At 55.4% G+C, this 14844-nt stretch overlaps 1 protein-coding gene across 1 annotated transcript in view; it reads left to right on the plus strand.

The window, feature by feature from the left end:
* KIF6 (kinesin family member 6) overlaps positions 1–12174 on the plus strand; it is a 347200-nt gene extending 335026 nt beyond the window's left edge. Inside the window, exons 20-22 of the mRNA XM_036415357.2 lie at positions 2835–2924; positions 4265–4371; positions 10595–12174. Of these exons, the coding sequence (XP_036271250.1) occupies positions 2835–2924; positions 4265–4371; positions 10595–10605 (208 nt within the window). The 3' untranslated portion in view covers positions 10606–12174. The remainder of the gene's footprint in view (positions 1–2834; positions 2925–4264; positions 4372–10594) is intronic.
* The last annotated feature ends 2670 nt before the right edge of the window (positions 12175–14844 follow it).

Raw genomic sequence — 14844 nt, forward strand, 5'->3', positions numbered from 1 at the left:
TGGTGTGGCCAAGGATAAGCCATGAGTCCCCAATGCGCTCCCCCTAATAAAGCATCGTGGCCAAGAGCATGGATTCCAGAGCCTTCGAGAGCCATCACTGGGTCCAGATTCAAACACTGACCAGCTGGGTAACTTTCAGAATTTTTTAAATGTCTCTAAGCCTCCGTGTTCTCATGTATACAATGGGGATGATGAGGCTACTGGGAGAATTAAGTAGCATGTTTGCAGAGTACATTCCCAGGACCTGGTGTGCAGACATGTCTATGAGCGACATTTGTGATCTTCGTCTTCGTTGTTTTTGTTCAATCTGCATACCCAACAACATGCAACGCACAATGTGAAGATTCATGTATAAGCCATCGTTATGGGCTGAAAGCCTGTGCCCCCCAAAATTCATAGGTTGAAACTCTAACCTTCATCTGATGGTATTTGGAGATGGGAAGGTCTTTGGGAGGTGGTTAGATCATGAGGGTGTAGCCCTCATGAATGAGATCAGTGCCCTTACAAAAGGAGGCCAGAGAGCCTGCTCACACCCTTTCCATGGAAGGACAAGATGAGAAGTCAGCAGTCTGAACCCCAGAGAGGGCTCTCACCAGAACCGGCCCTGCCGGCACCCGGACCTCAGGCTTTCTGCCTCCAGAACCACGAGAGATGAATTCCCATTGGTTATAAGCCCCCTGGTCTGTAGCACGTGGTTATGGCAGCCTGCCCGGACTCAGACAGGAATGGGGACAAGAAGTGGTGCTGCTACAGCAAATACCAAAAAGCTGAAGCCACTGTGGACCCAGGTGATGGGTAGACGCTGGGAAACTTTGAAGTACACAGCAGAAGCCGAGATGGTCATAAAGGGACTTTTAAAGGCTGTTCTGGGGAGGGCTCATAACGGACAGAAGAGCTGTGGAGAAGGCTTCCGTCTCTTAGAGGAGACAGCCTGCTGGCAGAAATTGGAGAGTAAAGGCCATTCTGATGGGGTCTCGGGCAGAAATGAGGGGCATGCTGTATGAAGCAAAGGCAGTCCTGGTAATACGGTAGCAAAGAACTTGGCTGAGCTGTGTTCATGCTCCAGTGTTTGTGGAAGGTCCAATTTACAGGTGATGAAACTGGGTGTTAGCCAAGGAGATTTCTAAGCAAAGTGTGAAAGGAATGGTTTGGCCCCTCCTGATTGCTTAGAGTGAAATGTAAGAGTCATGACCTGAAGGTGACCTTATTAAGCAAAAATGACTAGAATATACAGATCTGGGGACTCCTCCGCCTGTCCATACTGCAAAAAGTAAGGAAGCAATCCAAAAGAGAACCCTGGGGTGCGGCCCAAGGAACCACAAGGAGATGAGTGTGGGCGTGAACGGGGATGGATCGGCAGCCCCACCAGGAGCACTGACAGTGTGAGCTGAGGAGGAGGAGCGGGGACAGGACGAGGCAGGCTGCTGGACTTCCTGGGTTTTACAGGATGGCACCACAGCACTACTCTGCCGTGAACACCCACCTTCTTCCAGCAAGAGGAGAGTGTCCCCAAAGGCCATTCAGAAAGTCTCAGGCTGCCCCTCCATCTCAAAAGGAGGGTGCATCGGCTTGCTTTCCACAGGCCAGAGCTGAGGGAAGAGGAGAGACACCCAGCAGAACCTTGAGGGCATGACCCCTGCCCGGCAGAGCCTGGCTGATCGCCCCAGTGGGACCAAAGGGCAGATCATCAAGCCAAAGAGGATTATGGCTGAGCCTGAAGATCTCCTGGTGTTGGCCTGGCGAGGATTTAGCCTCCCTTGAAACCCATCACCTTCCTTGTTTCCTGTTCTCCCTGTTGGATGGGGAACATCAGTCTATGCTGGGCCTGCCCACACTGTGTCTCAGAGGCATGTGGCTGGTCTGGATTCACAGGTTCACAGCTGGAGGGCAGCTTTGCCTCAGGATGAGTCAAGAATATCTCACATCTCACCCAGGGCTGATTAAACGAGATTCCGATGAGACTTTGGACTTTTGGCTTAGTGCTGATGCTGGAAGCTAAGATTGGCGGGGGCGGGGGCGGGGTGGGGGGAGGGGGAATGGAATGGAATGAGGACATGAATTCAGGGGCCCCCGGGGAGGGATGTTACAGACAAATGTGCCTCCCAAACTGTGTATGTTGAAACCTAATCCCCAATGTGAAGGTACTTGGAGGCGGGGCCTTTGGGAGGTGATTAGGTGCTGAGGGTGCAGGCCTTGTGAATGAGATCAGTGCCCTGATAAGAGGCCAGAAAGCTCCACTCTCTTCCCCCACCAGGACACTGTGATGCTCTCACAGAAACCCAATCCCGCTGGCACCCTGAACTAAGACTCCCCACCTCCAGAACTGAGAAGTAACTTCCTGTTGCTTAAGTCCCTCCCCTCCGCCCGCCCCCCAGGCTGTGGTTTTCTGTTCTGACAGCCTGACCTGATTAGGACGTTCACTACAGAGGATTCTTGGCTCCTGGCCTAGTCTGCTCGGCTTGCCCTAACCAAGCACCCTACAGAAATGCATTATTTCTCACAGTCTGGAGGCTGAAGAAACCCATACCAAGGTCAAGAGCATGAGAGTCTGGGGAGAGGCCGATTCCTTACTCTGTCATCACATGGTAGCAAGAGCTCTGATCTCTTTTTAAGGACACACATCGCATGTTGGGGGCCCCACCCTCATAATGTCATCCAAACCTCCCAAAGACCCCATGGCACACAACACTATACTGAGGGTTAGGGCTTCAATATATGAATGTTGAGGGGACACACAGATTCGGTCCATACAGCTCCTAACCACAGACCCAGAGTTTGTTTCTCTCTGGTAAACCTCCTCCCCTCCTTCTCCTTGGTGGGTCTGTTTTTTACAGCATCGTGAATGCCAGGAAAATTCTGCCCTCGCCTCGCCCCATCCTGCCCAACCCGGAGCAGAAGGACCCTCGTGCCTCCCTGGATGACAGGTCTGTGATCTCCCTCTCACCCTGGGACTGCCCCAACTGTAGGCCAATTGGGTGGAAATCGTCAGTCTGCCTCCCCCACAGCCTGAGGAGCCCTTGTCCAATGGCCACACACAGAGCCCAGGGCTGGCCTTCGCTCTGGCACCCGAATCCCCGGGATCGCTCACAGGTGCCGCCCGGCGCCAAGGTTTCCTCCCAGGGTCACTGAGGCCCTGTATGGGTGCTTCCAGTCTCCTGTGCATAGATGCACGGGGGGCCATTAAAGGAAAGAAGAGCCAGCCCAGGGACCATTCCAGCATGGGCCTATGGGCCTCGAGCCCCCTCAGAGCCTCCAGGCAGGGAAGACAGAGTTGGCATGCCTGGCCTCTGTCCTGTGAGCCATTTATCCCAGACCTCTCCCAGCGCCCGCTCTGTGACCTCTGACTTTCTTCATCTGGCAGGTGCCACTCTTTGCCCAAAGTGTCCCAGGGTGAACTCCATGGGGGTCCTCCCTGTCCCCAGAGAGGACGGACAGCCCCCACCCCCCAGCTCACTGCCCCCCTACTGTGACTCTGCCTTAGCCCTCCGGCTGCATTTCAGCTGGAATGCTGACAAATGACTGCTTGCGATCATGAACACCTTATTACACACGGGAGGGAGCGGACACTGTCACCTGCTGTGGAGGGAAAGGTGTGCAGGTGGATGCTGGGCAAAGCCAAGAGAGCACGATGCTCTGGATTTTCTTAAGGCAGATTTTATATGGAGAAGTTGGATGGAGAAAGAGGAGGGAGAAGGCCATAAACGTCCCTTCCTTCCTAAGGGGATTTTCAGTTCTCCTTACAAATCTCATTGGTCAGGATCTGGCCACCAGGCCACATAGCTGCAAAGGAGCCTGGGAGATGTAGTTTTTAGCTGTGCAGCTTACTTAGCTAAAGATTATGGCTCTGTTTTTAAGGAGAGAGGGGAGAATAGTTATCTCTGGCTCAGGAACAACTGGCTAACCCGTGGTGGGGATGGGGACACACTGGGGAGACATCCCAAGGCATATTGGCATCTAAATTGGGTACTGAAGGAGCTAGGTCCCAGGTCAAATGGGCTTTGTTTGGGGTAAGTTGGGGAACAAGGGAAGAGGGGTGTGATAAAGGATGGAGAAGGTGGTGAGGACATGGCACATTTGCATGGAAAGATTTGTTGTGGCTGCTGAACAGATACGGGTGTGTGTGGCGGGGGGAGGGGGGGGCGCGATTTGTCCTCGTGGCCTCCTGGGTGACATTGAGTCATTGCAAATGGAAAAGCATTTGGGAAAGGTGAGCGCCGAGACCAGACACAAGATGCAGTAAAGTGTGGCATGTGGTTGTCCCCAGCACCCCTGAGAGGCGCTCCTCGTCCGTCCCTCTCACCGGAGACAGCCAGACGGATTCCGACATCCTGGCATTCATCAAGGCCAGACAGAACGTTCTGCAGAAGAAATGTAAGTGCCCCTTCCTCCAGGTCCTGTGGCCCTCCCCGCTCTGCTCGCCGGGGGAGGCTGGAGCCAGCAGTGAGGCCGGAGGGAAGCAAGAAGCACCCTGCACGGTCCTGAGGCCACGGGACTGGCCTGGCGCTCACCTCCACGTGCCCAGTCTCTGCATCCTCCTGGAGAAAGCCCCTCGAGGCAGCAGCAGGAGCCCCCAGACAGGCCAGAGGGTGGGCAGCCTGGCTGCTCCTCTTCCAGCTGGTCAGCTCCCTTTGTCCCCTGCCCCCAGAGCCAGCGCTCCTTGGCTCGCTCCTCACCATACAGGAGGGCTGAGTGGTGGCCTGGCCCCTGGGGAATCCCTGCAGGTGTGGCCTTGCCAATGAGTTGTCGGTGTAAACAGACTGGGAGGCCCAGGCCTGGGAACACGAGGTTATGGAGAAAGTGTGTGGCTGGTCAGACAACAGGGAGGGAAAGAGCAGGCCCTTCCAGCCTTTCTCACAGAGTCCCTGTGGACAGGCCTCTCCTCCCGCCTCCCTCTCCCCCAGACCACACCCGGTAGGCTTAGTGTCAGCGGGCTCCTTGGTGGATGAGAGGCAGACCTGGGCCATGACTGACCCGGGCCCTGAGAGCCTGCACTCAGCTTCCTGACGACTCTCAGCTGTTTGGACAGTAGGAGGTTGGCATGTGGGTGCAGCACCCCGAGGAAAGGGTGGCCTTTGCAGTGTTGTGCTCACCCGGATGCCAACTTGCTTACATCCGTCTTCACTGGTAGGGTCAGCACCATGAGCCCCTGGCCTGGTCCTGTCTGAGACCTGAGAGTCCGCTCTGCCAGCAACCTGCTGGGGCACCGTGACCTCCTCACTGGCTTCCTCTCGGCCTCAGTTTCCTTGTCTAAAGAGAAGAAGGAAAAAATTGAATTTGGATTTGGTGATCTATGAGGCCCCATCTATCCTCCATCTATCCCCCATATACTCTAAGGACATGTATCGGACACTGAATAGTTTGCACAGCCAGTTGGTAAATAAACACAATAATTATTAGACACCTCCTGTGTGCCAGGCACTGTACCAGGGCTGGGCCCTGGTAGTGAACAAGACAGAGTGCCCTCACCCTAACTGACTTAGCTCAGTGATAGAGCATCGACCTGTGGACTGAAGGGTCCAGGGTTTGATCTGGTCAGGGCACATGCCCAGGTTTTGGGCTCCATGCCCGGTAGGGGGCATGCAGGAGGCAGCCAATCAAAGATTCTCTTTCATCATTGATGTCTCTATCTCTCTCCCTCTCCTTTTCTCTCTGAAATCAATAAAAATACATATTAGAAAAAAGAAAAAGAAGAAGACAGAGTACTCTCGACTTTCCAGGAAAAGAGAGGAAACTAATGAACACACCAACAAGCACCTAGATCCTGTGAGGTGCAGATGAGGAATCAGCCAAATGCTATTGTTGCAGAGAGTAACCGGGAGGCTGCTCCCCACCAAGGGGGGGAGCGGGGGAGGGGGGGGTAGCTGAACAATGAGAAGGGAGCAGTGTGGTGATCTTGAGTGAGCCGTCCCAGCACAGAAGCAGAAATGAAGAGCGCTGAAGGGAAAGAGCTTGGCTTGGCCAGGGGTGGCTGGAGGTGAGCGAGGCAGCAGGGCCAGATCCAGGGTCCTTGTGGGGGCCTGCTTCTATCGCAGGTGCAGGGGAAGGTCTCTGAGGGTGTGCCTGCGGCGGGGACGTGACTGCTGCTTTGGAAAGTCACTCTGGCTGTCGTTCAGAGCCTGGGTTAAAGGGCCAGGAGGAGTGATGGTCAGGCACCTGGGAAGGTCCAGGACAGGGTGAGGGCAGAGTTGGCGGGGGCGGGGGCGGGGGCGGGGTGGGGGGAGGGGGCGGGGGCGGGGTAGGAGGGAGGGTAGGGGGCCTGGGGTCCTAGGCTTCTGATCTGAGCAGCCAACGGGGATGGTGGTGCCATATTCCCAGTGAGAGAGGCAGGGGAGTCTGGAGGATAGCAGAGCTCCGGTCTGCCCATTCAGAGTTCAGATGGGTGTGCATGCCCAGAGGAGATGAGAAGGCGGCTGCACTTCAGGCTGGAGCCCGGCGGGAGGTTTGGGTGTTGTGGAAAGCAGGGCTGATAACAGAACCTAGGCGCAATGACATTTAGAGGTGCAGCCAGAGACATTGAAAAGGCTCACAGTGAGACAGGCCAGTTGCTCAGTGAGCTACGCCTAAGGCAGGTAGCAAGAGAGCGAACTCCCAGGGGTACGGGCGGTGGAGCCCAGAGCTGCTTTGAGTCACTGGCCAGGGCATGTCCAGGTGGCACTGGCCTCGGTGTCCTGGCCCAGTGCCCTTCTGGGCGCGGCTGGGAGAGTGAAAGCCGGTGGTGGCAGCGGTAGAGGGAGAGGAGGGGAGAAAGCAGAGACAGTGAGTGAAGTGGTCACAGGAACAAAGGAAATTGGCGACATGGACCAGAGGGCCAGGCTGCAGGGGAAATTCTCTGAGGAGGTACAGAATTCGGAGTCTGGGCCACAAGCAGAGAAGGGATTGGCTTTGGGAACAGGGAGGTCCCTCCCCAGAACAATTCACAAAATCTAGCTGTCGTTTCTCCGGTCAAGAAGTCCTGGAGTGAGGAGCCATGTTTTAAGTCACGTGACAGAGGCTCTTCCTCCAACCTTCTTGGGAGAGAAGAGCTGAGCCCAAGGACGGGGTCAGGATGGCGTCTCCCTGGAGCCCAATGCCCAGGCAGCGCGGAAGCTGGGCTGCGGGTGAAACACCAGCTAAAATGTGTGTGACAAATTACCAGTTATGCATTCCATGTACATTATTTCATCCGGAGCTTTCAACACTCCTGTAAGGCAGACGGAGCCCTTTGACAAGTGAAGAAACTGAGGCACACAGACATGGAACCATTTACACCGCAGGCAAATTTTCTGCCCTCCCTTGGGCCCCCATCCTGCAAAGCTGCTCTGCTGGCCCCTGGGCCTTACCCGCCCTGCAGCCAGGAGCTTTGTCCTCCGAGCAAACAGCAGCTTGGAAGTCATTCATCAAAACAAATAAGTTCAAGGGTTCAGTTTTCATTTTTTTTTTAATTATTTTATTAAATTATTATCTTTGTACATATACCATTGCCCTCCCCTCCCATACATGCCCTCCCTCCCCAGAGTTTTGTGTCCATTGGTTGTACTTATATGCATGTATACAAGTCCTCCAGTTGATCTCTTAAGGCACACGTGTCAAACACAAGGCCCGCGGGCCAAATCCTTGATAGCATGTGAGTTGGTTAACAGCACTGTTAAGGATAAGATTGTTCCACTCATTTTAAATTCACATTTCTGGTTAACATTGTCAGTTTATGACTGTTCAGTAAACCATTCGGCCCGCGATTTAGGCTGGATTTTAGATTTTGGCCCCTTCTCTGATTGAGTTCGACACCCCTATCTTAAGGGAAGAAAAACAACCCTGGATTCTCAGTGACCATGGGGCCGAAGGGAGCTGAGACAGGATGACAAAGGTCCCTTTCCTGCCAGGTAGGCCGACAGGCCAGCAGGTGCTGCCTCTGTGGACTTACCCCATGGCCCGGGTCCCTCCGCACAGCACTTTCTGCGCGGCCCACTGCTCAGCCTCCCTGTGGGGTAAACACACAGGCCAGGCCAGGCGCCCTCCCGGCCAAAGCAAACACATCCCTCTCGCCGGCTCCCTCTGCCCTCAATTTAGGGCCCTCTGTCCGGGCCTCTCCGGATGCTCATTATGGGGGATTTGTGACTGTGGGCCGGAGCAAGAGCCCAGGGAGGGTGATTTACCATAATTCTCCCACGGGCGCTCAGACCTCAGCCAGGGCCGGCGAATCGGTTTGATTTAGGATCACGGAAAGCTGTGGAACGTTTCAATCCCCGCCGGGGGCACCTGCGGACGGGTGCACATTCCCGGGAGGAGGCATTAGTCACCCGTGGTGTCAGATCTGCTGCTTCCAACTATCAAGGATGGCTCTAAACCCCGAGGAGCTGAGGTTAAATCCTTTCCAGAGTGTGATTCTTTCCCATCTGCCTTAGCCCCTGAGTTTGGAAGTGTTTCCCTCTGGACAGGAACCGTGGCGTGACCCTGGCTGGTGCCTGGAAGTGCCTCAGTGTCCCCACCGCCTGCCCCACCGTCTCCACCCTGGGGAACCTCCAACTCCCTCTCTCCTTTGCTCTGGAACCTTCCCGTGGAAAAGCAAGAACATGGGACTTTGGGGGAGAGACCGAAACACAAGAGCCATTGCCATCCATGTGACCTCAGCAGCCTCCCGCCCACCTGTCAGGGTCAGGTTCCACCTTCGCCCTGTGGGCAGTGTCTCCTGGACAATGTCCGTAGTCTTGGGGAGCTGAGCTGGGGTGGCCTGTGTGCTGAGACCTGGTCCGCACAGCAAGGTGCAGTTTTTTTTTTTTAATTGTTATTATTAATTTCAGAAAGGAAGGGAGAGGGAGAGATAGTAACATCAATGATGACAGAGAATCATTCATCGGCTGCCTCCTGCACACCCCCACTGGGGATCGAGCCAGCAACCTGGGCATGTGCCCTTGACCAGAACTGAAACCGGGACCCTTCAGTCTGCAGGCTGATGCTCTATCCACTGAGCCAAACCAGCCAGGGTGGAACGGCTTTTTTAGGGGTGTATCTGTAGCAGCGCCCTCCATTCCAGAAACCCACAGCTACAAAATCTAACAGAGAGGGACAGCTCCATCCCTTACTGGGCTCACACAGCAAAGCATGGCCTGCACACGACGCCTTTACCCTGCACAGGCTGAGGTCTGTCTTTGTGAGGAACCGTCTCAGAGAGTGTGCCCTCTGAGCCAGCCTGTGGAGTTTCTTCTCCATGCCCCCCCCCCCCCCGAGTCACCACAGCCCAGTCTGTGAGGCAACCACAGTCCTGGGTGGGGCTGGCTCAGCTTCCACTCCTGGCCCCCTGCTTGTCCGTGTGCAGCGGAAGCATCAGTCCGGCAACCCGGCCAGCAGCCACAGGGCAGGTGGCCCCGGTACCTGCTCTCGCCGTCCTTGGAACAAAGGAAAGCAGTGGGTCTTGGCACTGACAGCCCATCGGAGACCCCTGGCCCACCCAAAGACTCTGATTTGAGCTGCCCCCGGGGGAGGGGAGGGCGCCAGGCATCAGTTCTCAACACGCAGCAGAGCTGGGAACCAGGTGCAGAGCGACTGGGACACACACCTGCGTGGGCTCGGGTGTGCCTGCCAGTCCTCGTGCCTCACTTAGGACAGCTGTGCTGCTTTAAAAGCAGAGACCCGCTGGGTGAGCAGTGAGGCCTGCCGGTGCTGCACACAGAATTAGACCTGAGGGACCGAGGGCTCAGCACCTTGAGTTGTTTCCAACCTCGCCCTCCCGGCTTCCCCCACAGCTAGTGTGTCACGGAGAACTGGGGATCCTTCCTCAGCAGCAGCAAGCAGGCCGCACCCACTCCACGTCCACTGCAGGCCCCCGGCCGCGCCTCGCTGCCGCTGCCTCACCCCTCCATTGCTCTGCCTGCTGCAGGTTTCTCTCAACACTGTGTCATTACTCCGCCAAGAATCTTCAGAAATTCCCTTCAGTTCCTGCCGTGAGAGCAAAACTTCAAGCAGATAAACTAGTGCATGTCACTCGTACCAGTTCTCCTTGCACTTGAATGTGCCACTGAGTCTAGGGGCTCCACTGAAACATGGATTCTGGTCCAGTGAGTCTGGGTGGGGCCCAAGGTTCTATGCTCCTTGGTGAGCTTCCCAGGGAGGCCCAGGCTGCCAGTCCCTGGACCACACCTCGAGGAGCCAGGAGCCACGACAATCCCTTGCTTTTCCAGGCATTAGGAGAGGAGAGCGAGGCCCAGAGAACTAACACGGCTTTCCCCAAGTCACGGGCATCACAGATAGGACACCATCCTGGCTAGAACCCAGGGCCTCTGGTTCTTAATCCAGAGATGCCTTCTCTGAGCCCAGCATTGGGGGGAGTGAAAAGGGAGGGAGGGGGGCATGTGGTCAGAGGAGCTGGGCAGAGCCTACTGAATACCCGGAACAAAGAGCAAGGGAGGCCCTTTAATGAAGTGGAAGAGCCCGGGAGAGCCCCGGGGTCAAGTGTTGGCTCTGCCCCTGCAAAGAGGGCTTCTTCCCTCCGAGCTTGGGGAGTAACTGAAGCCCGGAGCCGGGCACTGAGAGGGGCACTGCCCGAGACCCCTTCGCCCTTCAATCCCAGAGAAGCCGGGGCCCCTGCTCAGCCTAACCAAGAGCACCTGTCTCCTTTCAGGTTCCCAGTGAGGGTCCAGTGAGAACGGGAGACAGACGACGGCCGCCTCACTCACCGGCTTCAGAAGTGACCTGCTGGGAGCAGCCAGTGACTTTGACTTCAGTGGAGAAGGCTATTTCTTTAGGGCTGTGTCCGGGCGGCTGCCGGGAGGCTGGGGCCACTAGCTGTAGGCACTGGAGCTGCTGGCAGGCTGTGCGGGGCCAGGGAGCTGGGGCCGGGCCGGGCTGCTGCTCACTCACAGACAGGAAGTAGCACCAGGCAGGGCAAGGGCTCATATGGGGGGGATGGGGCAATAATAGTCATTTCCAGCTGTTTACCAGCCTACCCCCTGGCACAGGAATAGGCCAGGCTGTAGGCCGGAGCCAAAGGCAGGGTAGTGGAATGCAGGGCATCGGGATGGCCAGTTCCAGTTTGTCGGCCATCACCCTAATGCCCGGCTGACCCAAAGGTAGCATCTGCATGAGCTGTGTCGCCAGGGAGCCACCCTCCCTGCGGTCTAAGGACATGGCAGCACCCAGAGAGCCAAGGGCAGCTCAGGAGCTCTGCAGTGTGGGCGCCCTGAGGCGCTGCAGGATTTGAGCCACAACTCCCACTCCATGAGGGAAACAGCGGCCGGGGTCTTGTCTCAGTGAGACTCCCGCACTCCAGGCCCTGGCTCTTGGTGCTGAGCTGGTGGAGGATGGCCCGACCCTTAGGGGGCAGTGGGCAGGGCTGCATGAATGGACGGGGAGAGGAATGGTGCCTGGAAATGAAGCTGGCAGAATAAAAGTGTTTGTCCGCTGCTTCTATTCTCTCCTTCCCAGGGTTTATTTCCCTCTTCTCAGGACCGGCTGAAAGGGTCATGCAGAAGAAGAGGGGTCCTCGAATTTCAAAGTTAGGCAGGCCCCATCGGCTCCCCTAACCCACACTCTCATTTACATAACCAGGGAACTGAAGCAAAGGGGGGGCCCTGGCTTGCTGATGTGTGGCCAGTTAGTGAAAAAGCCCCCTCCTTGGGGGGCTGTCCCTGATCACCCCAAGTAGCGGTACCCCTAGTTACCCTCTAACCCATGACTCTGTCCTACTTTCTTCATCACTGTCTGATGTATCATCTTTATTGGCTTATCTTCTATGGCCTGCAGCCCCCACCCACAGGACTGAAAGCTCCCTGACAGCAGGGACCTGTCTCCCTTGTGCTCATGGATCCCCAGCAGGAGTCGGTACTCAGCGACTCCTCTTCGGTGGGTGAGTGGGGATCAGAGCCCAGAGCCCCTGCTTTTCAGCTGGTGTCACCCCACAGCTTGGTGCAATCGCTCTGCTCACTCTGGCTCCCAGTTCAGTGGCACAAAGTACCAAGTAAGAACTAGACAGCATGTATATAAAACATGGCTTTTAGATGTTGAGAAACGGCAGGAGAGGACATTGATATCCAAAGGAAGAGAATCAAATGCGGAGGCCCTGTGACTATGACGCCCCAACTCACTACCTGCAGAGTCCAAGCTGCAGTTCAGGAGGGGAGCCAGGTGGTGCCTCCTGGTTGAGGGAATGGAGCTGGCAGACCAGGGAGGCCAAGGGGGCTTAAATTTGCAAGAGTGTACCAGAGGTGAGAGAGAGAGAGAAAGTGAGTCGGAGGGGGGAAGGGGAGAAGAAGGGGGGAGGAAAAGAGAGGAAGAGGAGGGAGAGGAGGGGGAAGGAGAAGAGGGGAGGTGGAGGATGGGAAGGGGAGAGGTATGGAGAGGAGAAGGGTGATAGAGAGGGCCCTGGCTGGTTTGGCAAAGTGGATAGAGTGTCAGCCTGCTGACTAAAGGGTCTCAGGTTTGATCCCAGTCAAGGGCATATGCCCAGGTTGCAGGCTCGGTCCCCAGTGGAGGGGAGGGGGGCATGCAGGAGGTAGCCTATCAATGATTCTCTCTCATCATTGATGTTTCTATCTTTCTCTCCCTCTCCCTTCCTCTCTGAGACCAATAAAAATAGATGAGAGAGAGAGAGAGAGAGAGAGAGAGAGAGAGAGAGAGAGAGAGAGAGGGAAGACAGATAATATCTATAGAGATAGAGACAACAGATAGAGCTCTCTCTCTGGAGATATGAAGTCGGTATTCTTGAGTCTTCAGCCAACTGCTACCCAATGCATACATGTGAGAAGATCACCCAGGACTGGGGACGGAGCCCCAGAAAGGAGGAGGCAGTAACACAGAGCTGGGAATAGTTCATGCCCCCAACAGCCCAAGTGGAGAAACCTCCTCACTAAAGGGCCATTGAACGCAAAATACAGACGGGGCCACACCGGCCCTTGGTGAAGGCTCTGGCTGCCAAACGATGAGCGGGACTCTTCCAAGTAAGCTTACATTTCCAGTAAGCTTCCGGCAATTTTCCTGAGTCTCAGAGCAAAACTCAAAAATAATTCAAAGAATGCAAAATACTTAGCTCCCAACAATGTAGAATTCACGATGTATGGCATCCAATAAAAAAAAAAAAAATTTACAAAGACGTAGGAAAACATGGTTCATAATGAGGAGAAGACACGGATAACAGATAAGCACATAGGGACTTCTTTAATGCAATGGGTGTGTGTTTAAAACATAAGTAGAAGGATGCTGGTTGTAATTCCTCAACTGTGAACAGGAGCCCCTCACCCGGCCATTCTTTCAACAGGATGTGTGGCCCCGTGCTAAGTTCTGATGAGTCGGAGGTAACAAGACAAAGTGCCAGCCCTCTTGGGGCTTAGACTCTAATTAGGGAGCTAGTCAAGCAACAAACAAGAGAGTCTGCGCTCAGGAGTGGGGGTGGGTAGGATGGGCCTGGGCTCACTGTCCCAGTTTGGGGTGTGAGGGCCAGGGATGGTGAGGAAGGCAAAGGAGAGAGGCTCAGGATAGGATGGCAATTGAGGGTTCCGTGGTGGTAGGGGGCCTGGGATGAGCTGTGGAAGAGGAACCCAGAGCGTGGCAAAGAGGGACTGTGAGGATTGGAGTCATCTAAGGATACGGGAAGAGAGTATTCACTCTATGACGTGTTCCAGGGAGGAGGTGTGGAAAGACTGGCTGCGAACGTCGGAAGTTGATAGTGTATGTGTAAAACGTGGGAGGGAGGGAATGGCTGTTTCCCGTGTGAAACACGGCCTCTGGATATGGCCCTGGTGCTTCTCTCCCAGCAAGAGGGGAGGCGGCAACCCGCTTCAGGGCTAGCTCCTTTATTTGGGGTTTCTCTGGCCAAGCACCAGCCAACAGGGCTGAGCCAATTTTATGCTCATTGAGAGGGAGCTTGGGGACAAGAGCAGGCAGAAAGCTGGTCAGGTCCTCCCCCGTCACCTATCATTGAACTTGTCTCAGGAAGCAGCTCTGCCCAGACCAGCTTCCCTCCCCTGGGGTCCCAGGTGTGAGATGCTATTATCATCTCCTCTTCTCTGAAATATCTCTTGGGTTTGCCTTTTCCAAAGCCAGGCCAGGGGAAGTCTCTCCCCCTCCCCACATGGGCGTCTGTACTTGCTCTTCAATAAATCTCCACCTTTGCTATACCATCTTCCGTCCGTGGATTCATTCTTTGACCCCGGTGGAGAAAGAATCCCGGGAACCATCCTGCCCAGGGGAACACCGCGTGTTCCAGTCCAAAATCCCATGTCAAAGCCAGGCAAGGAGGTCCCCTCCGCCATGCCTCGGAGGGCCCCTCCCTCTGAGGCCATCATGGCCAGCAATGTGGTCCATGAGGGCGACTCCTGCCCAGACCAGCCCCACGTGGGCCTCAGTTTTCTTTTCTCCCCTCAGGGTGCTCTTCAACTCACACACAGGGGTGACTGGAGGCTCTAAGGTGCTCCAGGACTAGTGTTCCGGAGCTGCCCTGCTGGGGCAGAGCCGGCAATATCTCTGCTGAGCTCCTTGGCCCGTCCAGGCTCCAGGGGGACAGCCTGGCCAGCCGGTCACTCCTGCTGACAGTGCGGCTGTCCTTCGGCAGCATTGCTTGAGGCTGGGTCCCCAGGGTAGCGTCAATGTGCTGCTCTGAGTGGCTCACGATTAGATGCAGGACAGCATCTGCTCATGCATTGATTAGACCAGTGGTCGGCAAACTCATCAGTCAACAGAGCCAAATAAATATCAACAGTACAACAACTGAAATTTCTTTTGAGAGGCGAAAATCAACTTCTGCGCATGGGCCACGAAGTTTTAATCGCACTGTACCTGCGCGCTTGCACGTGGTATTTTGTGGAAGAGCCACACTCAAGGGACGAAAGAGCCGCATGTGGCTCACAAGCCACAGTTTGCAGACCACTGGATTAGATG

Source organism: Pipistrellus kuhlii, unplaced genomic scaffold (genome assembly GCF_014108245.1).
Source record: "Pipistrellus kuhlii isolate mPipKuh1 unplaced genomic scaffold, mPipKuh1.p scaffold_m20_p_5, whole genome shotgun sequence".
Taxonomy (NCBI): domain Eukaryota; kingdom Metazoa; phylum Chordata; class Mammalia; order Chiroptera; family Vespertilionidae; genus Pipistrellus; species Pipistrellus kuhlii.